We start from the raw sequence: 27086 nt of genomic DNA, 5'->3' as shown, positions 1-27086 counted from the left end.
CACCCAAATCGCACTTGCTTCCTCACAGCTCCCAAATCTCCAGCTGCCCGTCTGAGTATGAGGTAGAACAGATGGTTGAGTCTGCAGAGCTGTTTACTCATACTATAGCCTGGGAATCAGAGGTCGACTCCAGCGCTTCTGTGAATCCAGACGAGGAAATGATCTGCACTGATGCCCAGAATCTTTATGAGTCGGATCCAGGACCAGACGCAGAAGGTTCTGACCATAATGTAGACCCTCATTCCCAAACTGTAACTCCTGTTGGTGGAGACAATGAGGAAGACGATGATAAGACTCAAATACCTGATTGGAGCGACAACTTTAGTTTTTTGTCAGGGCAGGAACAGGTTGGCTCTGAGGACGACGGGTGTGATAACGCACAGGGTGATGATGATGAGGTCGGAGATCCCACTTACTGTCAACCCACAGTCAGCCAAGAGATGAGGTCAGCAGAGGAGGTGGAGGAAGATGCTAGTGACGACGAGGTCAGGTTGCGCCTTCCTGGACAGAGACGTAGTACTGGAAGCACGTCAACAACTGCATCCTCAAACACAACTCTGCCTCTCACCACAAGTCGTGGTGGCTCTTCAGGTCGCATGGGTGCTAAGCCTTGCATATCCTGGGCATTTTTTCAGATCGATAAAGATGACCCAACTCGTGTTATCTGTAACATTTGTCAGCAAAAGCTAAGTAGAGGCCAAAAAATACATAGTTTGAGTACTTCATGCATGAACCGGCACATGGACATGAAGCATAAGTTGCAGTGGGAAGCTCAGTGTGCTACAATGCGGTCTAGCCGGCCGGGCCAACCACCGTCTGCCATATCTTGTGCATCCGCGGCCTCTTCATCCTCTGTGACTGGGGGGACAGCAGTCACACCTGTTTTGGGGCGCAGACCTGCCACCTCTTTACCCGCAACAGCCAGCGTGATTGGCAGGTCATCATTTTCTTTGGAGGTGGTAACACCAGCTGGTCTTGAGCGCTGTCCGACATCGATAGCACCACCTTTGGATCAAGGCAACCTAACATGTCCGCCTGCATCTTCCTCACAGACCGGCAGTTTGCCGGGGACACCCTTATCAACCCCGTCTAAGCACAATAGCCAGCCCTCGGTCCCTCAGATGTGGACAAGTAAAAGACCATTTCCTCCTAGCCATGAGAAAGCTAAGAGGTTGAATTTCACCATCTGCAAGCTCTTGGCTACAGAAATGCTGCCTTTCCGCCTGGTGGACACAGAGGATTTTCGAGACCTTATGTCCGTCGCAGTGCCCCAGTACCAGATGCCCAGTCGGCACTACTTCTCAAAGAAAGGTGTGCCTGCGCTCCACCAGCATGTCGCACACAACATCACTGCTTCTTTGAGAAACTCTGTGTGTGACAGGGTGCATTTCACCACAGACACTTGGACGAGTAGGCATGGACAGGGGCGTTACATGTCGCTGACTGGGCACTGGGTAACTATGGTGACAGCAGGACAAGGGGCTGCTGTCCAAGTCTTGCCGTCCCCACGAGTTGTGCGTCAATCCTCTTTATGTCATTTTTCCTCCACTGCTTCTGCCTCCTCAACCTCCTCTCGGTCTTCCACCTGCACCCAAAGCCTGTCTGGTCAAGCCACAAGCTTTCTAACTGCGCAGAAGGGATCCTGCACACCTCCTTACTATGCTGGCAGTAGGGCTCAACGTCATCAGGCGGTTTTTACATTGAAATGTCTGGGAAATGTGAGTCACACAGCTGAGGAGTTGTGGTCAGCTCTGGAGAACCAATTTCATGAATGGTTGTCTCCACTGGACCTGAAACCAGGGAAGGCCGTGTGCGACAATGCTGCAAACCTGGGTGCGGCCCTTCGCCGGGGCAATGTCACACACGTGCCTTGTATGGCTCACGTGTTGAACCTGGTTGTCCAGCAATTTTTAGCCCACTATCCCAGACTAGATGGCCTTCTGCAGAGGGCACGGTCGCTGTGTGCTCACTTCCGCCGTTCGCATCCCGCAGCTCAGCGACTTACATCTCTACAGAAGTCGTTGGGCCTGCCACTTCACCGGCTAAAATGCGATGTGCCTACCCGGTGGAATTCAACTCTGCACATGTTGCAGCGACTGTGGCAGCACCGACAAGCCCTGGTGCAATACGTTCTGACGTATAGCCTGGGCCAACGAGATTCAGAGGTGGGGCAAATCACGCTGGAGGAGTGGTCTCAGATCAGGGACCTATGCACCCTTCTGCACAGTTTTGAAATGGCGACGAAGATGTTTAGTGCTGACGATGCCATTATCAGCATGACTATTCCGGTGATTTACATGCTGGAGCACATGTTAAACAGAATTCGGAGTCAGGTGGTGGCACAAGAGGAGGTGGAGGAAGTAGAGGAGGAGGAGTTGTATGCGGAAGGGCTAACATCTGCAAGGTCCAGACGGTCGGCAGCACCAAGGCGGCAGGCATGTGAGGGTGGGGGAGATGGTTTTACCAGGGCGCATGGTAGCAGCCAAACTAGTGAGGAAGGTGCAGGAGCCCAGGAAGAAGTGGAGGACGAACTGATGGAAGACTCATCAGATGAGGGAGACCTTGATCACATTTCTGTTGTGCGAGGTTGGGGGGAGAGGACAGAGGAAGGAAGCATGATTGTTACCTCGCCACCAACACAACAGGGACTTGGTGCTCCTGGATGCGCAACACACATGAGTGCCTTCTTGCTGCACTACCTGCAACATGACCCTCGAATTGTGAGAATTAGAAATAATCCTGACTACTGGGTTGCCACACTGTTAGATCCCCGGTACAAAAGTAAATTTTCAGAAATTATTCCTGCCATAGAAAGGGATGCACGCATGCAGGAGTATCAGCAGAGACTGTTGCAGAATCTTACATGTGCTTTTCCACAAAATACCAGTGGTGCACGTAGTGAATCTCACAGTTCCAACTTGCCAACCGTGGGACCGTCAAGTGTTCAGCACTCAAACCGTAACAGAACCACAGTATCTGCTGGTAACATCAATTTTGCGGAATCATTTCACCACTTTTTTAGCCCATCCTTTGCAAGGCCACAGGAGACAAGAAGTCTGACACATAGTCAACGCCTAGAGACGATGGTACAGGAGTATCTCCAAGTAAACATTGAAGCCACGACTGTGTCACTGGACCCTTGCTCTTTTTGGGCTTCCAATCTGGATAAATGGCCGGAGCTAGCCACTTACGCCTTGGAGATCTTGTCATGCCCCGCAGCCAGCGTTCTGCCTGAACGTGTGTTCAGCGCTGCTGGTGGTGTGCTGACAGATAAGCGCACGCGGCTCTCCACTGATAATGTAGACAGACTCACGTTCATAAAGATGAACAAATCATGGATCCGAAACGACTTTTCTACCCCTGTGTCATCCTGGGGAGAGTAAAAGCTTGATGATTGGTTAAAATCACCCTACCAACCGTTTTAAGCTTTCAAATTACTAATCATGTTTATCTGTATCTTGACTGGAAAATAATTTGGGCTTTGTAGCAGTGTGCAGCGCTGATCCTATTAGGCCATCTATAATAAGCTTCACCAGATTTAAAATTAAAAATAATTTTTAGCTGCATCTAGCCCGGAAAATAATTTTGGGGCTCCGAGATGCGCAAGACACATAAGTGCCTTCTTGCTGCACTACCTGCAGCATGACCCTCATATTGTCAGAATTCGAAGTAATCATGACTACTGGGTTGCCACACTCTTAGATCCCCCAAACTTTTCGATCAACCTTTTCATTTTAATAAAGACCAAAAAAATGGTCATTTTTGAAATTATAAGCATTAGCAGGCTGTTAGAAACTGAAATCAAACAGTTTTCAACTCAAAACTTTATTCTAGGTGATGTTACATTTTCACATAGGACCCCTTGTTCGAAAGGAGCTTCTGAACTCTCTCGTCCATTGAATTTGTCAGGTTTTGGATGGTTTCTGCTTCAATGGTTTTGCATGAGGACAGAATACCCTCCCAGAGCTGTTGCTTAGATGTGAACTGCCTCCCGCCATCATAGACACTCCTTTTAATGATGCTCCAAAGGTTCTGAATGGGGTAGAGGTCAGGGGAGCATGGGGGTCACACCATAAGTTTGTCCCCTTTTATGCCCATATCAGCCAGAGATGCAGATGTTTTATGTGCAGCATGAGATGGTGCATTGTCATGCAGAAAAATGATCTTGCTGTGAAATACACGGTTCTTCTTCTTGAACCATGGCAGGAAGTGCTGTTTGAGAAAATCCACATACATTATGGAGTTCATCTTTAGCGCCTTCAGGGATCCTAAAGGGGCCGACAATCTCTCTCCCCATGATTCCAGCCCAAAACATTACTCCACCTCCTCCTTGTTGGCGCTGTAGCCGTGTTTGCGTGGGGTGTCCATCAACCAGCCATCCTCCACTCCATTCATCTGGACCATCGAGCGCTGCACGGCACTCATCCGTGAACAAAACAGTTTTGAAATCAGTCTTCATGTAATGTTTGGCCCACTGGAGCCGTTTCTGCTTGTGTGAAGTGGATAGAGGAGGTCGACAGGATGGCGTATGCACAGCTGCAAACCTCTGAAGGACCCTGCATCTTGTTGTTCGGGGGACGTTGGAGGCACAAGCAGCTTCAAAAACTTGTCTGCTGCTATGACAAGGCTTTTTTGCCGCTGCTCTTTCAACCTGACGTAATTGCCTGTAGGAAAGAGTCCTCAATTTGCCCTTATCAGCACGCACACGTGTGTACTGTGAATCAGCTACATACTTCTTGATTGCCAAGACACTTCATCCTGATCATCGCACAATGTTGATTGTAGTCATGCCTTGACCTAAACACTCCACAATTTGTTGCTTCTCAGCAGCCGACACATCCTTTTTCTTTCCCATTTTGGCAGAAAATGTAGGCTGCTTAATAATGTGAGAGAGCCTTCTTAAGTAGTCTTGCCTTTCATTGGACACACCTGCCAAACTAATTAGCACAGGTGTCTGCAATTGCTTACAGTGATATAAAGAGCCCTGACACACATCACCATCAATGAGTTTAACTGACAAACAAACAAATTCTTCCCTTATCACTCCTAAACACTTTTTGCATAATAATTTGGAACGCGGTGTACATGTGCTTTTCCACAAAACACCAGTGGTTCACGTAGTGAATCTTACAGTTCTAACTTGCCAACCGTGGTCTGTATGGAATTGTTCAATAAAGGGCCCAAAATTAAGATAACATAGATGGGAGAGGTCTCTATGAATAGGAATTCCTAAGTATTTGATACCCTGTGAGGGCCAGGCAAAGGGAAAGTTGGACTGGATGGAATCCTATATGGATTTAGGGAGGGAGACATCGAGGGCCTCAGACTTCGCTGCATTGATTTTAAAATTTTACCATGTAACAAAGTGATCTATTTCAGCCATAACAGCAGGGATGGATATATGTGATTGAGTGATATATACTAGGACATCATCAGCAAATAGAGAGCACTTGTACTCGGTGCCTCCCACCTCAATCCACCTAATATTGGGGTTATGGCGAATTGATGAGAGCAGGTGCTCCGTCACTAGGATGTATAAGAGAGGGGACAGAGGACATCCCTGCCTTGTCCCATTGGTGATTGTGAAAGGTGATGAAAATGTTCTGACGCACCCCCTGGGCCTTGGGACACCCGGAGCCGGACCCTTTTTGGTGGATGCTGGTGGTTGTAGTCTTCGTGGCGGCGATCCGGTTCCGTGGCTCAGGGTGGTCAAATCAGTGGCGGAACTATTTATGTGGTTTTGATGTTTAAATGTCCGACTACGCCACCCGTGGATTGCGGTCAGAGTGAACCTCCGCTACAGGGCAGACCGCTAAGGCTGGTGTTGTGGGTGCAGCAGAGCGTAGCATAACTCGCCACGGGAGGAGTATAGCCTCAGGGCAGTGTATGCGGAGGATGGGGGTGATGGTGCAGGGCAGCAGCAGTAACGACACGGAGTCAGTGATGCAGTTCAGGGCCTTTACTCACAGTTCTTATTATCCAGACCACGTCTGCAGGTAACGGCTGCCCACGTCGTACTGTGCTCACCAGGTGAGGGGCTCAGACAACTCCCAGATAACTTTGGAGCGCTTCACAGGACCCCCTTTGTGTGTCCTTTGTCTGGCCTTTCTTACCAACACTTCTGTCCGGCTGCCTCGGGCCTCCTCTTGGTAAACTTGGCGCCAGTTTCCCTGACCCTATGTGGTGCCTTCCTAGCGGTTGGAGCAAGGGGCTGCGCCACATAAAATGTCAGAGCCTCCGGTTTCTAGCTGAGGGTCGTTTCCTGCCTCCACTAGTTCGGGGACCGGTCTCCCCCTTTGGCCTGACCCCTCCACGCAGGTGGATTCGGGCGTGCGGTGGCGACTCGCCCGTCCGCACCCCTGGGATCCCTTCATTCCTCGTTCCTGGAGCCTTCTCCGCTCCTCTTCCTTCCTTCTCCCTCTTGCAGGCCTGGGCCTCTGTTACTAGGCCCGCCTCCGGAGCAGAGCTCATTCAGAGCCCCTGCTCCCTGCCACTTCTGCTCAGACTTCTCTGCACTGAACTAAGATGGTGCCCACCTTTTATACTCCCTTCTCAATGCACCCAGGAACTGCTTCCACCCTGCTCCTGCACTGCAGGGTTCCCCTTCCTCAGTGTTCCCTCCCCCCACTCCAGCCAGGGACAGGGACTGTCGTGCCCATCTCAGGGGCATATTGGTCGCCCTGCCCCACGGCAATGTGGTGTAATGCATGCAGGTGTCGGGTCCTGATCCACACTCCATCCTTATCTGAGAGTGAGATATCACACCTCTGGGTGAGGTGCAATACGTCTGTAGCAACCGAGCCCTCGGTGCTACAGTTCCATTTATCTTCAGCCTAGGTGACGTATTGTGATACAGGGCCGTGATTTTGGCTATAAAAGGGTCCCCTAGACCCCTACCCCAAGCTTTTTAAGAGAATCATATATGGCGTGCCAGGAGACTCTATGGAATGCTTTCTCAGCATCCAACGAGAGTATCTACTTACAAATTTTTAACTGCATCTAGCCCAGGAAATACTTTGTGCCTAGTAGCAGTGTCTGCTAGTCAGCGGATTATCCCGGCTGTTAAGCAAGCTACACCACCTGTAGTTTGGACACTTAATTTTTTCAAAGGAAATGCTTCGGGACCACGGGATACTTAGTGAAGAGCATCAGGAGGCACCCCAAGGCATAGGGGCTGGGACTGGCACTAGGATGCCTTGCGGTGGACAGCCGAGCTCGATCCTTATAAAAGCTTTTTAACTGCAGCAGCTTTAGTGGACGCTACTGGAGCTGGAATTACGCGGCTGCTGGCATGAGACTTGCCCTCCAATAGATCCTTGTAAATGGATTTAAAGTGTATTCATTCAAATTAGAGGGACAATTTAAATTAAAAAGCTTAGAGCTGCCTCCACCACAGGGGGGCTCTCTCAACCCACCAGCGGACAGGCACCAGTATTGGGAGAGGGGGGCTGGCCGTCAGGGTTCACCGCGGCTCTGGCACAAACCCGGCGACACGGAGGTGGCACGGGCAGGAGCGGACTGGCCGTCTCGGCTTCTCACTTTTTGGATTTTAGAAGGGCATGACATGCCTATATCTGTGTCTCCCCCTCCTTTTACTCCTCCACCTCTTTTCTTTTCGCATGACTATATGTACTTGTCACTTTTCCATGTGTTAGTTGTGTCTTCTGAGCAGTTTGTCAGCTTTTGGACACCTTTGAAGGTGTTTTCTATGTGTTTCTATGTGTTTTTGTTTGCCTGCCATTGGTTTTAACGGTGTTCGAAGGTGTTCGACGAACAGTTCGACGAACAGTTCGGCGAACACACGGGTGTTCGACGAACCGAACCGAACTCGAACACTACGGGGGTGGCTCAACACTACTCACAATAACCAGGACAATAACCCAGCTGCAATCTCCAGGATTTTCAGCACCATCATGAAATATGGAATATCTGCAGTTCCATATGTCCGATAATAATGGGGCCCATATTTTTAGTGGCAGGGTCAGCCAAGGACCAATACACATCTTTTCCATAGCTCTATGCCCCTCCGGGGAGCTGTAGTGCAAAAGTACCAGAATAAAGGACTGCAGCTACACCATGTGTGGTCTCTACAGAAAAGTAAATTCATAATGGAAAATATGGCGTCGCTTACAAGCTTCTGTGATCAACCAACGATAAGCTAGCCCAGAAGATAGAGATGATAATAAAAAAATGAAGGCTGGAGCCCAGCCCACATGCGGTCATCACAGGGGGTGTGTGGGCATGACTCCCCCTTCCGCATAAAATACACAGCCGAAGGGGGGGTCAGTGCCGGGGGTATAGATTCTATAACGGTCAAATCAAGTGGAGCATCCCCCCTCCAGCTATACTGAATAGTCTCTGTGATCTGTCTAGTACGCAAGTCTTCTTTAATCCTGTTTATTCATTGTAACTGTATATTCTGTACTGTAAATGTCCATTTGTAAAATCTTTGTATAGTTTTCATAAACACTGCCTCCCTTTTGGATTAAAAATATAAAATTTAATAGTTCCGTTTCTTTTGCTCTGTAATCAATCGTTCCCTCCCCCGAAGCCATACGCTACCAGAATGCAGGCGTCCGACCCGGCCTGTATTATATTTCAAATTGGGTCGGTGTGGCAGCAAATAATAATAATTGGGCTATCGTGAAGCTGTCAGTAACCGTACGGGGGTGTATACACATATTCCATGAGTTGGAATCCAGAGGTGTGTACGCCATACGCTTTCTGCTTGATTGCCGATAGCTACATAGTGAGTAATCGGGATCGTGTGTGAGCGAATCCCTGCTCAATCCTGACAAAGTGACAGTGATCTCCCTGGTGTCGTCACTGACGTCTCTGACAATGACCATCATTATGCTTGGAAGAAAAAGGAAAAAGGAAGAAGCTTGAAAGCCTAAGAACACCATCCCAACTGTGAAACACGGGGTGGCAGCATCATGTTGTGGTGTTGTTTTGCTGCAGGAGGGACTGGTGCACTTCACAAAATAGATGGCATCATGAGAAAAGAAGATTATGTGGCAATACTAAAGCAACATCTCAAGACATCAGCCAGGAAGTTAAAGCTTGGGCGGAAATGGGTCTTCCAAATGGACAATGACATGAAGTATACTGCCAAAATAGTAACAAAGTGGCTTAAGGATAACAAAGTCAATGTTTTAGAGTGACCATCATAAAGCCCTGATGTCAATCTTATTGAAAATTTATGGGCAAAGCTGAAAAGGCAGAAACGAGCAAGGCGACCTACAATGGAATTTAACCCAATTTCAATAGGGATTTCACATATTTTATTTCAAGCTAGGAAACATATTGCGTCCAAATGGATTAACCCCTTACCTCCAGAAATGAGTGAACTCAAAAATAGGATAAATAATATTATCAGATTAGAAAAAGGGTATATAAAAAACAAAACTCAATGAATACATATGAGAAAATATGGGGCTGGTGGTTGGATACACCTGGAATGACATCAAGGGGGTTATTGTTGGAGAGACAATTTAACTGATGGGATGGGGGGGGGGGGACTGGCGAGGTCTAATGTTTCATTGAAATGTGTATTGGAATTCCAATATACATGTGGTATGGGTAATATAGCATACCTATATGTGTATAGGATTATAATGTTTATTACAATATTATGGTTATATAAGAGATTTCAAGAATGTGGAATGTTAATTGTAAGATATAGTAACTGCAAGTTATCAGGCGGTAATGGGCAAGCTGAAAGGATATATAGGAGAGATGCATGTATGTCATCCCTATGATATGTTATTTTATTTCATTATTGTATGTACTGATTTCTTGTTTTATCCAAAAAAAACTAGTGAAAAAAATCTCAAAAGTGTATTGGATTAAAAAAAAAAGATCACGAAAAAAGGTTCTCCACTGTGTGGGTTCTCTTGTGACTATCAAGAATCATTTTACGATTAAAACATTTCCCACATTCTGAACATGAAAAAGGCTTCTCCCCTGTGTGGGTTCTCTGGTGCCTAATCAAAACAGATTTTTGGTTAAAATATTTCCCACATTCTGAACAAGAAAAAGGCTTCTCCCCTGTGTGGGTTCTCTTGTGGCAATCAAGAACCATTTTACGATTAAAACATTTCCCACATTCTGAACATGAAAAAGGCTTCTCTCCTGTGTGAGTTCTTTGGTGAGTAACAAGATCTGATTTCTGGTTAAAACATTTCCCACATTCTGAACAGGAAAAGGGCTTCTCTCCTGTGTGAGTTATCTGGTGTCTATCAAGATGCACTTTCTGGTTAAAACATGTACTTTTTACCTTTTGTGTCTCCCCCACTTCCTCATAGACTGTAAGCTCGCGAGCAGGGCCCTCACTCCGTGAGATATGCTTATTCTGTATTGTCTGTATAAGTCCCCCTTAAAATTTGTAAAGTGCTGCGGAATATGTTGGCGCTATAAAAATAAACTATTATTATTATTATTATTATTATTAAAACATTTCCCACATTCTGAACATGAAAAAGGCTTCTCCCCTGTGTGAGCTCTCTGGTGACGAACAAGAGCTGATTTCTGGTTACATTTCCCACATTCTGAACATGAAAATGAATTCTCCACTGTGTGGATTCTATGATGATTAACAAAAACTGATTTCTGGTTAAAACATTTTCCACATTTGGAATAAAAAAATCTATTGTCCGCTGTGTGTATTTTTTGATGTTTAAGAATATGCTTTTTGAGGGTAAAACTGTTTCCATTTTCTGAATGTGAAAATGATTTCTTTGCATTAGGAGCAGTTTGTATTGTAATGCTTATTTTATTTTGATTTTCCTTAGTAGTCGGTAATGAATCAGCAGACAGGACATGTTTCATAGAATTAGATGATAGATCTTTGCTGTGAAGGAATGATGGTATATCTGGAGTAATGGCATTCACTTCAATTGTATCCTGTGGGATCTCAAGATCATCCAATTTAAAAATCTTCTGTCCATCTGATCTTCTGGTACAGTCATCTGCCAAGAAAAAAAAAAAAATTATTAATTTTTAATAAAATATCCTTGAAATTTATATTTTTTAACATTTCTACTTAAATGTCTAAACAAACGGATCCCTGGGCTACATGCTAGTCCAGGAAAATGAAAAAATATATGCTCAAGCTTAAAAATCAATTTTATTAGACACAAATCTAAAAAATAGAGGATTTTAAATATTCCTCTATTTTTTAGATTTGTGTCTAATAAAATTGATTTTTAAACTTGAGCATATATCTCTTCATTTCCCTGGATTAGCATGCAGCCCAGGGATGTGTTTGTTTAGATTGATTTAGAAGTGGTATGAAATCTTTATTTATTTTTCAGTGGGATTCTTGTGTTAATTGTACTTAAAATGTCTGTAGAAATGGCAAGTTATTGACCGAATGACAGTTCACAGTCTAATAGAAAACCTCATAGGATGAACCAGTGGATCGTGGTGTCCAACTGTTTATTCATTCTACCTTCTAAATATGGAATAAGAAGCCACCAAAAAATGTTATGTAGGCGAAAATGATACCAATAAAAACTTCTACTCATCTCACAAAAACCAAGTCCCCACTCAAGTCAAACAGAGGTTTCCACATTATTAGATTCTCAAAGGCTCTTTAGGATCAACATGGCTTCCATAAACCAATCCAGCAAAATCCGCTCTTTCGAAGTCCCCCCCTCGCTTCTGTGCCCAAACAACATTTGGCATCCATGTATTTGGCATTACTATAGTGAGAATAACTCACTTAATTTACGGTGTGTGTCTCCTGGAGCACAATCTGGGCACTATGTGTTTGGTAAAAAAAATGGCCAATGGCCAATGTGCAATTATTACTCTCCAACATCCACTGAGTGCTAATTTTCAGAAAGTGCCTATGTAGTCAAAATAATCAAAACTTTTATAGATTAATTCACTGAGGGTTATAATTTCCAAAATGAATTCACTTTATGGGGATTTTTACTTTCCGGGTTTTCTGACATTTTGTCATATTAGCGCTTCTGCAAATGGTGGGTCCCATCTCCTCTGGGATCTGCTCCTGTTACGTCTGCTTCTCTCACCAGTAGAGAAATTTTTACCGCACACTCATTCTGCAGGCGGCGCTGGTGATGGAGGAGACGTCAGAACCAGAAGCTCTGGGCGGCGCAGACTCTGTCCAGCCACTAAGATTAGGGTTGCTGGGACCTGTAGTACTATCCAGTCTGGCAGTATGGTGTGTGCTGTCCAGCTGGAGTAATCTGCTCCCTACTTCAGCCATTTGGAAAGCACCGCACCCTACTAAAGCTGGAAGCATATTGCCGGAAGCTGCCAGATACAGCCTTGTTCTCCTCTGGTTCAGTCCTCTGTGCTCAGCTCCTGGCTTGTGTATTTGTTTCCTGTTGTGATCCCGGCCCGTTTACTGACTACTCTTGTGTCTTCTGATTTTGTATTTTCTCTTCCCTCATGGTTCTGACCCAACTACCTGAATATTCTTCCTGCCATCTCACACCACAGAACAGCAGGTAACACCGTGGCCCAAGCCTAAGGATCTCTGTGTAAGAACAGATCCATGTAGTGGAGTTAAATAAGTGATGAGAAAGACGATCCCTGGGATCTAGAAAATGAAGTAGATAGCGCCAAGCCTGTTTGTGGTAGCCATCTTTTGAGCTGCCAGGTGACCATGAACAGTGTCCCCAATACATTGTGTCTGCACACTATCCCAGCAAAATCTGCATTCAAATAGCTAAATGTCACTTCTTCTCTTCTTAACCTGCCATGAGCCCAGACAGCAGTGTACAACCATATATAGGGGATTGTCAGATTCAAGAGAAGTTAGAAAATAATTTGTAAGGTCCATTTGTTTCCTATTATCCTTTGTGAAGAACCTCAAAGTTATCACCACATAAAGTGACACGTTAGATTAGAAAAATGGGACCTGATTAAAACGCAAAACTGGCTGCGGGAAGGGGTTAAATCAGAGTATTTTGGGCACCAACTACTATAGTCAAAAACTGTAAGTATAGACAACAACACATCTACTGAAATGATCAAACTCAACAGTCTCCATCAGTAAATAGTGAGTAACTAGTGGTGAAACCTCGCTGGGGTAATTAGAGTATGGGGCTCGGTGGCTCTTGGGAATCTAAACTATCGTAAGGGACAATATTTTCTATCAGATGAGTTTCAAGAAGAAATATTAGACGTTCAAAGAGAACTTTTTATAATAGTGCAGAGATGAGGCGTCTTAAATTTAGATCTCGGACATTTGGAAAAAGCAATGGAGATCTTTTTTCAAAGACTAGCAGGGTGTAATGAGTCTCACATAAGTGAGGCCGGCCGATCCCACCACAACCTGTAAAAAAAAAGATTTTTTTTTATTCTATGTTAGATCCCCAACAACAATGTATATTTGGGGAGAGACCTCCAACAATAAACTGGAGTTTAGAGAAAGTATTAGTGCCCCCATTTCAGGAGAGATTGTGCAGTAATCTGAATTCCTTAGGATTGAAAACATAATGGAATTTATGACGTGGAGTGAATCCATGAAACCAGGGCTCGAGCCATGCCAACACATCTCCTGCAGGTGTGAATAAATGTATATTACAGCCATCAGCCACGCACAGCTTAGAGATATATCATGGCACAGGTGTAATGTTTTCTGTATAGTTTATCACAATCCTGTTTGAAGTTAGATTTAAAATAAATTTTAAAGTTTAGATAAAAGGAAACTCTGTTGTTATTGCATCATTACCCTTCGCTTTCTCTTACAGGCTCATCATAATATTTTTCTTTAAGTGATTTTCTCACTAGTCAGCACATTCTACATACGCTGCCATTTGGCTTTGTGGTTTACAGATCTGGGCAGGTAAAGGTCAGCGTCTTCTAATCCCAGGGCGGAGGTGGATCCTCCAGGTTGTAAGTTCTACAGAAAAGGGCTTTCCCAATTCACAAAGTCATTTGAACATTTTCAGATGGAGGAGAATGTTATGCTCTAGCAGCAAAATGCTGATCACACGATTGTGATACGGCCGGACTACACTACCAATAAAGCAGCCACAGCCGGTGTCTGAGAAGACTATATGACCTCTCTGCATTTAGTGGTTACTACTCACCTGGGTAGTCATATGTAGGAATCTCCTCTTTACACCGCTCATCACCCCTCACATATGTCTCTGTAGTATTAATATGGGTCAGATCTTCACCCTGAAACAAATATTGTAAAAGTCACAGACAGATGGAGAAGTCCCATCTATGATCAGCTCTAATCCTGCCATCTCCACCGTTCTCATTACACAAGTATAAAACAAATAATACTGGTGGATAAAACAAGACTGAGCATAAGACCCTCACAGCCGTCTACACATCATAGGGGAGATCTCATGACACCTTCTCTCCATCTACCTGATGATCCTGAGGAACATTGGGGTCTTCTTGTTTACAGTCCTGTGGAAGAAGAGGATGGGGACATCTCTCTGGTGTTGTCCTCTTACTGGATAGATCTGGAAGAAACACATACAGGGTCTGAATTCATTCTTTACATACAGATAATTATAGGCCGTGTGTATTTAGTCCTGTCTATTACCTGGTGATGTGAGGGGCTGGGGAACCTCTGTCATGACGTCCTTGTACAGATCTTTGTGTCCTTTTAAATACTCCCACTCCTCCATGGAGAAATAGATGGCGACATCTTGACACCTTATAGGAACCTGACACATACAATGATATCGTCATTCCCCAATCCCTTAATAGCATACTGTATAATGTCCCAGCAGTGTCACCTCTCCAGTCAGCAGCTCAATCATCTTGTAGGTGAGTTCTAGGATCTTCTGGTCATTGATGTCCTCATGTATGAAGGGATGAGGTGGAGGCCCCGTGATTGGGCTCAGGGGTCTTCTCCATTCCTCAGACATAGGGTCCTGACAGCGCTCACTAGAGGTCTTCTTCACTAGTGTGTAATCCTGATAATGGAGAAACACCTTAATAAATCTCCCTCCAGACATTTCCAGAGTCCTCACCTCTCCAGTTCTGTCCATCTCTTATTCCCATAGATAAGAATGATGTAATGTGACGTCATCAGAATCTCTCACCTCTCCAGTAAGCCGGAAGAGGATCTCTAGGGTGAGGTGTAATATCCTCTCCGCCATCTTGTGTCTGTCCATATCCATCCTTGATGGGTAAAATCAGGAAAATTCTCTTCTATAAAAGAACTGAGAGGATCCAAAATTGTAGAGACCTGAATGAGAAGATGATGAGCCGATGTAACATCATAAATATTCTGTGTAATAATACAATTACTGGAGACAATAAGGGAAATATATGAGGATATTTTTTATTTTACAGTATCTAGTTTTCTTCTTTAAATCTAGTAATAAAACCTATATATTTTAGGCCACAGACAACAAGCAGTTTCTTCCTTGGTGTCTGTAGCTGAACACGTTTCTCATAGACTCATCTTTCATAAAGCTAATTCTCATCTCATTTACCGACACTGCAATCGGCATTAGCAATACTGCAGGAGATATTCATTACACGTGACATGAGAAATAACTACTTCATGATGAGGACGACATCTTCATCTTCTACTACGGCTCTAGAAATATATTTGGCCACAGTCTGTCACTGACTACATCACCACCGGCCACCTATATGAATGTCTCCCGTCTTTCCTGGTCTGTAATCTTCTATCTCGTTAGATCTTATGTCTCATTCACACATAGAAGTTTGAGGCATTTAGAAAACCTTTTTGTTTTCACAAACACCTCGGACAGAAATTATTTGATACCAAAGTCTCCATGTACAGTGTTTTATGGGGTTTATTTCTGGCCTTAGGCTTTCCTATATTACAAGAAAAACACCAGAAAAAAAACAGATATTAAAATGTTTCAAAAGAAAATTGGTACCAACAATTCTTGTAAAAAGAAAAAAACATGCAAAAAGAAATTTTCTTATTTTTTAATACGTTAAACATTTAAGAAAAACAAAAAACCTCTTTTGGGCACCAGAACATAGATGTACACCGCAGGGATATCATAGGTGCGGCTGCAACAAAAACCCTGGCAGTTTACCCACTTGCTGCTGACAAAAACAAACATGGCATCTAAGAAGGTTTGGTAGAGTTTTGCTGAAAGCCCCTTCTCCCCCAAGGTCTTGATAATATGGGGCAGTCTAGTTACAACGATACCATGGTAGTTTAACCACTTGCTACTGTCAAAAGCAAACATGGCATCTAATAAGGTTTGACAGAGTTGGGCTAAATGCCCCTCCTTCCCCAAGTACTCGATTGTTTGGGGCTACTTAGTTACTATAATACTTAAATGCCTAATAATGGTGTCTGGGCCTGCAATGTACAAAAGTCTATTAGGTCGGGCCTTTTACAAGGTCAAACCTGGCCTAAACAAGTTAGATAACAGAGTGTCTGACAAAATGTTCTCTTGAGAAAAAGTTAGTGTGAGAGAAGTTCCTTGGGAAGAGAAAGAAAGAATGTATGTTATGCAAGGAGTGATAATAACATGATTTTAAAGCAAGCCGACAAAATGGAGTTGCTCTAGCATAAGTATCAATATGTCCTTTACACTTTTAACGCCCCCATACACATTAGACAAAAGTTGCATGAAAGCACTGATTTCGGGGGTTTGGTCGACTATATAATGTATTTGGGGGCCTCCCGACAGATGATGTCAGGGCAGAGAAGGATCTGGCATTCAGAATTTCAGAGGCTAATCCAATTGTTCTTCCTGTAGATAATCCTCCGCTAGAGGAGTCTGGAGGCGACTGTCTCATACAGATCACAGGAAAGCTGGAATATTTGTGTGTATGGGGGAGTCAGGAGAGATAGCCGTCTGCCAAATGACCGATCAGCCATCAGCCAACACTTATCTCATGTGTATGGGGCTGTTAGTAATACACTGACAGGCAGTGATAATACACGGCACTACAGTAGTACAGTGCATTATCTGAGCAATCAGAGGCTTCTGTGTTGTATGATCGCACTAATGAGAGTTGTTTAAAAAAAGTTTTAAAAAAAAGTTTAACATGAAAAAAAATAGATCAGTTTTAGCAACAAGAAACATCCGTCACTGTAGGAACAACAGAGTCACTGCACAATATTGGTTGAGTCACGTCCATAACAACTTTACTATACTCTACTATCCTATAGACATCCTATACACAGTGGAGTAGACTGAAATCACAGATCCCAATATAAAACATAAATATAACCATATATACATAACTGAGACCAGATGGTATGGAGATGAATGAGGGAGACCAAAGTCCAAAAATAAACTTTACTTTACAAGAACTTGATATACATCAGATAGCAGGCACAACACTTCATGGATGCTTCTTTTGTATTATGCAGAGTCAAGAACCGGTTACACGTGTCGGTACTTAACTTTTGTTACAAGCTACAACAGTCCAGCAAATCATTATACGTAGGTCCATCATCCCCTGTGGGGACTATACGGGTAACCTCAGCTCCCAGCTGATTTGTGAGTACCGTTCATAAGCGATAAATATAAATAAATAAATATATATATACACACACACACAGTACAGACCAAAAGTTTGGACACACCTTCTCATTTAAATATTTTTCTGTATTTTCTTGACTATGAACATTGTACATTCACACTGAAGGCATCAAAACTATGAATTAACACATGTGGAATTATATACTTAACAAAAAAGTGTGAAACAACTGAAAATATGTCTTATATTCTAGGTTCTTCAAAGTAGCCACCTTTTGCTTTGATGACTGCTTTGCACACTCTTGGCATTCTCTTGATGGTGTGTCCAAACTTTTCGTCTGTACTGCATATACAACACGGCTGCAAGGACAGTGCACGCACACTCAGCTCTGCTACATATGCACATTTATATGTTATATAATAATAATAATTTTTATTTATATAGCGCCAACATATTCCGCAGCAAACTTTTGGTCTGTACTGTATGTATGTGTGTATATATATATATATATATATATATATATATATATATATATACACACACACATACACTGTGGCTGGTGGGGGAGCGGCAGCGTAGCGGGGCACAGGAGGCAGGAGCCACCTACTGTAGACTACACTGTGCTCGCTGCTAAAGAAAATGAATATTCGCTGCTTCCCACGCCCATGGATGTGGGGAGCAGTGAATATTCATTCTCCTTAATAGCTCTCACAATGTTGCCGCAGCACGGCTACTGCTGCGGCTCGGCGGTCACGTGTGCTCACTATTAAAGAGAATGAATATTGCTGTGGCATTTCATCTTCAGTTCTTCGTAGGAGAACTCATGTCCCAGTTTGGCGACACTGTAGTTTCCTCTCCAGACAATTGTTTGCTTAAATTCTGTTAGTCTAAGATAAGGAATCGTCCATATCATTTCCCTTCCGCTGACATCCCCACTATCATCATGGGTCACTTCAACATCACCATTGACACTTCCCTCCATCTGCCTCTAAGCTTCTATCTCTCACTTCCTCTTTCGGCCTCGCTCAATGGTCCTCCACAGACACACACAAAGATGTCCACACTCTGGACCTCATCTTCACCCGCCTCTGTTCCCTATCTAACCTCTCTAACTCACCTCTCCTTCTTTCTGACCACAACCTACTAACATTCTCTTCCCTCTCCTCTCGAGGTGCTCAATCCCCACTCCACAAACCTGCACACCCTCGCAGAAATCTTAAACACCTTGATCTACATTCACTTTCAGAGTCTCTTCTCCCTCTTGCAAACATAAGTTCCTTACACAATGCAGATGCTGCCGCTTTATATAACACCACTATATCTGCATCTCCCAAATCGGCTTCCCCTCTCAGACATACCAAAGCTCACAAAATTAACAGGCAACCCTGGCACAGCAGCCTGACTAAAGAACTGAGGCAGGCTTCCAGAGTTGCTGAGCAGAGATGGAAAAGATCCCACTCCAAAGAGCACTTCATTGCACTACTTTCAAGTCCACACTCACTGCAGCAAAGCAAACATACTGCTCAACTCTCATAGCTTCCCTGTCTCACAACCCTAAAAAGCTATTCAACACTTTCAATTCTCTCCTCCATCCCCCAGCACATCCTTCCTCTCCAATCATCTCAGCTGAAGACTTTGCCTCATTCTTCAAGCAGAAGATTGATAACATCAGAGAAAGCTTTGGCCGACAACCCCCACAGCCCCTGCTCATATCTACTCAGTCCTCCTCCTCCAAAACCAGCTTTTCTGCCATCACGGAAGATCAACTTTCCGCTCTACTCTCAAGATCACATCTCACCACAGTGACTGCTCATTTTCCCTAGTCCCGCAAGCTTGCTGCCCCGGGGTAACCTTGGACTCTGATCTCTCCTTCAAACCACATATCCAAACCCTTTACACTTCCTGCCGACTCCAACTCAAAAATATTTTCCGGATCAGTACATTCCTTACTTAATAATCTGCAAAAACTATAGTCCATGCCCTCATCATCTCCCGCCTCGACTACTGCAACCTCCTGCTCTGTGTGGCCTCTGTTCTAACGCTCTCGCACCTCTCCAATTTATACTAAACTCTGCTGCCTGACTAATCCACCTGTTACCTCGCTATTCGCTAGCCTCTCCCCTCTGTCAATCCCTTCACTGGTTCCCCATTACCCAGAGACTCCAGTACAAAGCCCTACCCATGACATACAAAGCCATCCACAACCTGTCTCCTCCATACATCTGTGACCTAGTCTCCCGGTACTTACCTACACACAACCTTCAATCCTCACAAGATCTCCTTCTCTACTCCACTCTATGCTCTTTGTCTCTGTTTTGCTATCGCCTTGGAATCCAGATTCCCACTGCTATTATATCTTTGTTTTCCTTCAAAACGTACCATCTGATGTCTACCTTTGGGCACACAACACCATATCAATTCAAGTCACCAGGTAGACCAAAAATTGGTATTTCTCACTTAATTTTCCCTATCTGACTCATCACCAGGAAATTGTTCTCCTGTATGCCCATGTAGCTCAGAATGAGGCTCCTACAAAGTATAATGGCCCCCACACAGTATGATGGCCCCCACAGCCCCTCATAGAGTATTATGGCCACAATAGCCTGCTAAACAAAATGAGGACACGCACTCAATATGGAGGCCATTAAAGTCCATCAAAGCACCCAACACAGTTTAACGGCCCCCAGCAGCCGCCCACTCTCTATGAGAGCCCCAACAGCCCTTCACTTAATATGATGCCACCATAATTCCTTAAGAAAAAAAAACACACACACATTACTCAACCAACCCCGTTCCTGGGTGCACTGCTCCGGTCTGTGCAGTGTGAGTACCGAGGCTCCATACTACAGGTGTAATGTAGTGACATCATTCTGCCTGCAGTGCACAGAGACTCAGATTCACAGGCGAAGGCTGAATGATGGATAAGTGAGCTTTCGACTTCCTGATTCATTATCGTATTCAATCGTATTACCGTCACAGGAATGTGGATGTAGCTGAAATTTTGATGATTGGGAAGGAGAGGGTGCCCATTGCTGACCCGCACCGAGCCCTCTCAATTCACAGGCATTATAGTGGCCACATGGGCTGCCACTATGGATGATATGCCCCTGCCTATCCAACTATTGTGTGGTAAATATCTTATAGGTTCTGGGTTCATTAGTATCTGCACCAAGAATGGTGCTGAGTTTTTATTAATTGCCATGGGGTAGTCGGTGAGAAGGGTGGTACAAAATTGTGTGTCTAATGGGTAGTACTGTAGGAAACCCTCCGCCCCCCAAATTAAAATATATGCACTAAAAACTGGACTAACATATATATACTTAAAACTACAAGCTGAATGGCTTACCCTATCCTGTACCTAAACAAAGCTGTTACAGCCTAAGTGCGGAGTTTGGCACCCTAAGAGACGACAATGGCATCCCCACTCACCGGTGGCTGTCCCTCAGAAGCCCTAGATAACCCTGATACATAACCCTGATACATATATATATATATATCTCAAAAAATACACTGATACATTAAATAGGACCACGTATGTCTCAAGGTATATGTAAAGGAAAGGGTATGGTACTCATCAGAGAATGTTTCAATAATCCGCCTCAACGCGTTTCCCCAACAGGTTCATCAGGAAACTTGATTCAGGGATGTTAATTCATGATGTTCAGCATAGTGTGCCTAATAGCCAGGTGTCCATGTTTAAATATCCCAAAACCCCTCCCCAGACTAGGAGAACCATTCCCTTTCCTAGAAGTGAATTGTCATAGGATATACAGAATGGAGTCTGTCTACAATAATGTACTGCGCTTGAGCTTCTTCTCATGCGCGAGAGGTCCGATAATGTCCATCTCCTAGTGTGCAGGTCCGGAAGTGACTAGCTATAAAGTTTAACGGCAGATAAACTGATTGCTGCCCCCCTACTCGTATCCTTCACTGCGCATGACCGTAGTTATGCATTCCACGCCGGAGAGCATCTAGGGTAATTTTTGGCGATTGTGCATGTCTGGACTTGCCGGAGTGCATATTGAATCTGGATTGCATTCCTCCCATATAGTAAAGTCCTGTCTCTGAGATCAGCGTCATGGGAGACTAAAAACAAGTATTGCACACCCTCCCATCATGCAATAGGCATGTAGATCTACTTTATCACTACAAAAAATAAGGAATGGTGGCCCACAGTATATTCCTAAATGGCCAAATTTGACCCCCATTACATAATTGGAGATATACAATGATCACCACACTTGTTAATTACTAAATAGTATATGTGTATGATATAACTGATAAGAAATAATTCTGATATAGAAGCTCAGATCTCTTGATGAAGTAAAACAATATGTGAACCTCATTCACTGGGAACTGAGTAGAAATGGGTAGAGTATAAAACCCAAAAATGTAATTCAGAATATGGATGTATTCACACAAACAGGCATAGGAAATTTGCTCATCGAGTCCCTTAGGGGCTCGTGAATCCAGTCTGGAAATCCACTCTCTTTCCTTTTTGATACATCTATTGTGATCACCTCCTCTGACACTGGGTTTAACCACCTCAATGATACAAAAGGAGATGTTTCCGGTTTCACCTCGATGTGCACTGTTCATGTGTCTCACTAATTGGGGTGTCCTGACCATGGCATAAATTACCCAAAAGCCCCTTCCCCCACCCTCCTCCTAGACTGCCTCTTGCTCGTTCATACATAATCTAGGCGGCAGGTGCATGTGGCCATATATAAAAGTCCTGTGGTCTTACAGTTGGAATAATCCCTCTGAAAAAAGATTTTAACTGTAGAGGAACTCGAGAAAGATTTACATGGTCTCATCCAATTACATGTACAACTTTATCCACATCTAAAGAAACCGCAGACTCTTCTATCCAGCCAAGTCCACTTGGGTGCAGGTTTTTATAGAAACTATGCACTAAACGGTCCCTAATTGACCAACCGTTTCTGAAAGTTATTGTGGGAGTAGATCACACAGCACCCTCAGGTCCAGGGTTTTCTCAGGATATTAAAGATATGGTCACTCTGATTCTCGTAAGTTCCTATTACTCGTGTTATCCCATCTTTTTCTTGCTCTCTTGGTTAGGTATGGAAGAGTGTCGGTCTCTCCCGATTTTCTGCAAATAATTGTGTGAAATCCAAAATGTACTGTAGGTACCCTTTTTCCATGAATCTGGTGTTCATGTCTATTGCCTGTATATTAAAATCTGTGACATTAGAGCAGTCTCATCTCAACCGTAAAAATTGGCCCTTGGATATTGCTTTTTTTAAGGAGGATGGGGTGGTGACTATCCCACTTCAATAGTTTATTAGTGCTTCTGTAACGGGTCTGGGAGGCGGAACCTCTGAGCTTCTATACAAGGGGGCGGTCCTTGTAAGGGAGCGGGTGGCGACCAGGGAAGACGGGCTGGAAGTCACAGCAGGTGAACAGGACAGTCTCTGAGTGAACGGGCTGAAGGTCACGGCAAGTGACCGGGGAAGTCTCTAGGTAAAGGGGTGGTACGACCTGTGGCGGCTGATGATAGACGTGAGCTCCCAGGTGAGCAGGCGAGAGTCTCTGGACAGGCGGGTGGTCACGGCACGTGACGGCAGAGCCTCCGGGTAGGCAAGCAGACAGGTAGCAGATGAGCGCTCCCAGGTGAGCGGGCAGGAGTCACTGGACAGGCAGATGGTCACAGCACGTGACGGCAGAGCCTCCGGGTAGGCAAGCAGACAGGTAGCAGATGAGCGCTCCCAGGTGAGCGGGCAGGAGTCACTGGACAGGCAGATGGTCACAGCACGTGACGGCGGAGCCTCCAGGTAGGCTAGCAGGCAGGTAGCAGATGTGCGCTCCCAGGTGAGCGGGCAAGCTGGTCCATAGACAGACTGACAGGAGTTGGAAGGCAGACCGTCGGACCTCAGGCAAGTGGGCAGGTAGCTGATGTGCGCTCCCAGCTGAGCGGGCAGGCTGGTCCTTAGACAGACTGACAGGATTAGTAAGGCAGACCGTCGGACCTCAGACTAGCAGGCAGGTAGCAAGTAATCAGGCAGGAATCTGACAGGTAACTGGCAGGTAACTGGCAATGGGACCTGAGGGCTGAAGCACAGGTGAGACACAGGTGCAAACAACATTGCTCGGGCACCTCCATTTTGGAGGAGGTGCCTTATATATGGTGAAGTCCTCCGGCCATTGGCCGGGGACTCCTTAGGACGGCGCGCGCGGCCCCTTTAAGAGGGAGGGAGAGCGCGCGCGCGCGCCCTAAGCACAGTGGCCGGGAAGGAGCGCGCGCTGCCAGCAGAGCGGGAGAGGGACGCCGGGCACGGAGCAGAGCGGTGAGGGGAATAGCGTCCCTGCCTAGCAGAGGGCAGGGACGCCGGCGCTACAGTACCCCCCCCTTTAGGCCCCCCCTTTTTTAGGCCAGACAGAAATTTAGCTAAGATGAGAGGGGCATGGATGTTCTCCCGGGGCTCCCACGTTCTCTCCTCAGGACCAAACCCCTTCCAATCTACTAGAAAAAAGGTCTTTCCTCTTACCCTTTTGGTGGCAAGAATGTTCTCTACCTCAAACTCGTCCTCAGCAGAAACCGGAGCAGGAGGCGTACCTGTAGACTTGGAAAAAGAGTTAAGCACCACAGGTTTGAGGAGAGATACATGGAAAGAGTTAGGGATCCGTAAGTTGGCCGGGAGTTTCAATTTATAGGCCACCGGGTTGATCTGGCTGATGACCTCCAGAGGACCGATGAACCGAGGCCCTAACTTGTAAGAAGGTATCTTGAGTCGGACATATTTAGATGAGAGCCAGACTTTATCTCCAGGACGAAATTGTGGAGGATCCAGGCGTTTTTTGTCAGCGTGTCTTTTCATCCGTTCGGACGACTGAAGGAGTGCGGATCGGGTACTCTCCCAAATGGAGGAAAATTTGCTAACGAGAGTTTCCGCAGCCGGGTTGTCCACAGAGGTGGAGACAGGAAAAGGAATCCGAGGATGTTGACCGAAGACTACAAAAAACGGGGATTTGGAGGAGGATTCGCTCTGGTGGTTATTATAAGAGAACTCGGCCCATGGTAGGAGATCCACCCAGTCTGAATGATGGGCATTAACGAAGTGCCGGAGGTAACTGGTCAGGTTCTGATTGATCCGCTCCACTTGACCATTGGACTGTGGGTGGTAAGCGGAAGAGAAGTCCAGGGTGACGTCTAGCAGTTTACAGGTGGCTCTCCAGAAACGTGAGGTGAACTGTACCCCACGATCCGACACAATGTGGAGGGGCAGGCCATGAAGACGGAAGATGTGGCGGATAAAGTCTTTAGCCAGCTCGGGTGCAGACGGGAGGCCTGGCAGAGGAATAAAGTGAGCCATCTTGGAAAAGCGGTCAGCGACCACCCAAATGACCGTACAACCGGCAGAGACTGGGAGATCAGTTATGAAGTCCATAGCAATATGCTGCCAGGGGGCAGCAGGCACAGGAAGCGGAAGGAGGCGACCGGCTGGCAGGTGTCTCGGGACTTTGTTGCGGGCGCAGGACACACAGGCAGAAACGAAGTCATTTACGTCCTTGTGCAGGGTAGGCCACCAGTAGTGCCGGGCAATAAGCTGGAGGGTCTTTTTCTGACCGGCGTGGCCAGCTAGTTTAGACGAATGGCCCCAGTGAAGGATCTTCTCCCGATCAGGTACTGAAACAAACGTCTTACCGGGAGGGAGACGATTTAGACTCACGGGAGCCACTTGCATTACTCTGGCGGGATCGATGATATGTTTAGGTTCATCCTCGAGATCGGACACTAGAAAGGATCGGGACAAGGCGTCTGCTTTGACGTTTTTGTCAGCCGGGCGAAAATGAAGAACAAAATCAAAGCGAGCAAAAAACAAGGACCACCGGGCTTGGCGCGGGTTAAGTCTCTGGGCATGCTGGAGGTAAGCCAAGTTCTTGTGGTCAGTGTAAATTATTACCGGGTGAAGAGCCCCCTCGAGCAGGTAACGCCACTCCTCCAATGCCAGTTTGATGGCCAATAACTCTCGGTCTCCTATGGAATAATTGCGCTCTGAGGAGGAGAAGAGTTTTGAGAAGAAGCCACAAGTTACCATCCTCCCGGAAGATGATTTTTGAGTAAGTACCGCTCCGGCTCCAGAGGAGGAGGCGTCAACTTCCAGGAAGAACTGCTTGTTGCCATCTGGGCGATGCAGCACCGGGGCGGAAGAGAAGGCCTGTTTTAGGGAAAGAAAGGCCTCCTCTGCTTCGGGTGGCCACTCTTTGGGATTAGTACCTTTACGGGTGAGCGCGGAAATTGGGGCCGTCCGGGAAGAGAAGTGTGGTATGAAGAGGCGGTAGTAGTTGGCGAAGCCCAGGAATCGCTGAATGGCCTTCAACCCCTCCGGTCGGGGCCATTTCTCGATGGCAGACAGTTTCTCAGGATCCATTTGTAGGCCGGTCTGAGAGATAATGTAGCCCAGAAACGGAAGCGAGGTCTGCTCAAAGAGGCACTTCTCAAATTTAGCGTAGAGATGGTTCTGCCTGAGCCTGAGCAGGACCTGACGAACGTCCCTCCGGTGAGTCTGGAGATCCGGAGAGAAGACCAAGATGTCGTCCAGGTACACCACTACGCAGGAGTAGAGAAGGTCCCGGAAGATGTCATTGACCAACTCTTGAAAGACGGCAGGAGCGTTACAGAGGCCAAAGGGCATTACCAGATATTCATAGTGGCCGTCCCGGGTGTTGAATGCCGTCTTCCATTCATCCCCCTGACGGATACGAACCAGGTTGTACGCCCCACGGAGGTCCAGTTTGGTGAAGATTCTAGCCCCCCTCAGACGATCAAATAACTCCGGAATGAGCGGAAGGGGGTACTTATTCTTCACCGTGATCTGGTTAAGGCCTCTATAGTCTATACAGGGACGGAGAGAGCCGTCCTTCTTTTTGACGAAAAAGAAGCCTGCTCCCGCCGGGGAAGTAGATTTCCGGATGAATCCCCTGGCCAGATTCTCCTCAATATATTCGGACATCGAGCGGGTCTCAGCAGCGGATAATGGATAAATACGCCCACGGGGAGGAGAAGTACCAGGTAACAGGTCGATAGGGCAGTCGTATGGTCTATGAGGGGGTAGTGTCTCTGCTTCCTTTTTATTAAAGACATCAGCATAAGACCAATACGGGATCGGAAGTCCAGGTAGATTAGCTGGGGTAGGAGAAGGACGGACGGGATGAACGGGAACCAGACAGGTCTTATGGCAGCCCTGTCCCCAGCGAAGGACTTCTCCGGTCTGCCAGTCAAGAACGGGTGCATGTCTCTGGAGCCAAGGTAGACCTAGCAAGAGGGCGTGAGAGAGTCCAGGCAGAACATGGAAGGAGATACTTTCAGAATGCAGCATTCCCACCTGCAGAGTAATGGATTCGGTGATGAGTTGGATGGGGCGTGGTAAGAGACCCCCATCCACGGCAGCAACAGACAAGGGTACAGCCAGAGGTTTGGTGGGGATGCGGTATTTCTCTACCAGGGACTGTGAAATAAGATTCCCGGCTGCTCCAGAGTCAAGTTGGGCTAGTTCGAAATAACGGTTCTCCCCGTAGACGATTGAAACTGACAACAGCAGGGATGGAGAGGATTTATTCTTGTCTAGGTGGACCTCTCTGAGCGAACCTAGACACAGGCGTTTCCCGACCTCTCCGGGCAGGCACGGATCCGGTGC

At 45.9% G+C, this 27086-nt stretch overlaps 1 protein-coding gene across 1 annotated transcript; it reads right to left on the bottom strand.

Moving 5' to 3' along the window:
* Positions 1–11834: 11834 nt before the first annotated feature.
* Positions 11835–15186, bottom strand: LOC141173597 (gastrula zinc finger protein XlCGF66.1-like). Its single transcript, XM_073657896.1, has 5 exons — positions 15045–15186; positions 14736–14915; positions 14540–14663; positions 14359–14456; positions 11835–11852 (listed from the first exon to the last, which is right to left on the bottom strand). The coding sequence occupies exons 1-5, from the start codon at positions 15120–15122 to the stop codon at positions 11835–11837; spliced, it is 498 nt and encodes a 165-aa protein (XP_073513997.1). The 5' UTR covers positions 15123–15186.
* Positions 15187–27086: the final 11900 nt, after the last annotated feature.

Source organism: Phyllobates terribilis, unplaced genomic scaffold (genome assembly GCF_046119375.1).
Source record: "Phyllobates terribilis strain yellow unplaced genomic scaffold, ASM4611937v1 Scaffold_13__5_contigs__length_258822181, whole genome shotgun sequence".
Lineage (NCBI taxonomy): Eukaryota > Metazoa > Chordata > Amphibia > Anura > Dendrobatidae > Phyllobates > Phyllobates terribilis.
This window is presented reverse-complemented; position numbering and strand designations above follow the sequence as displayed.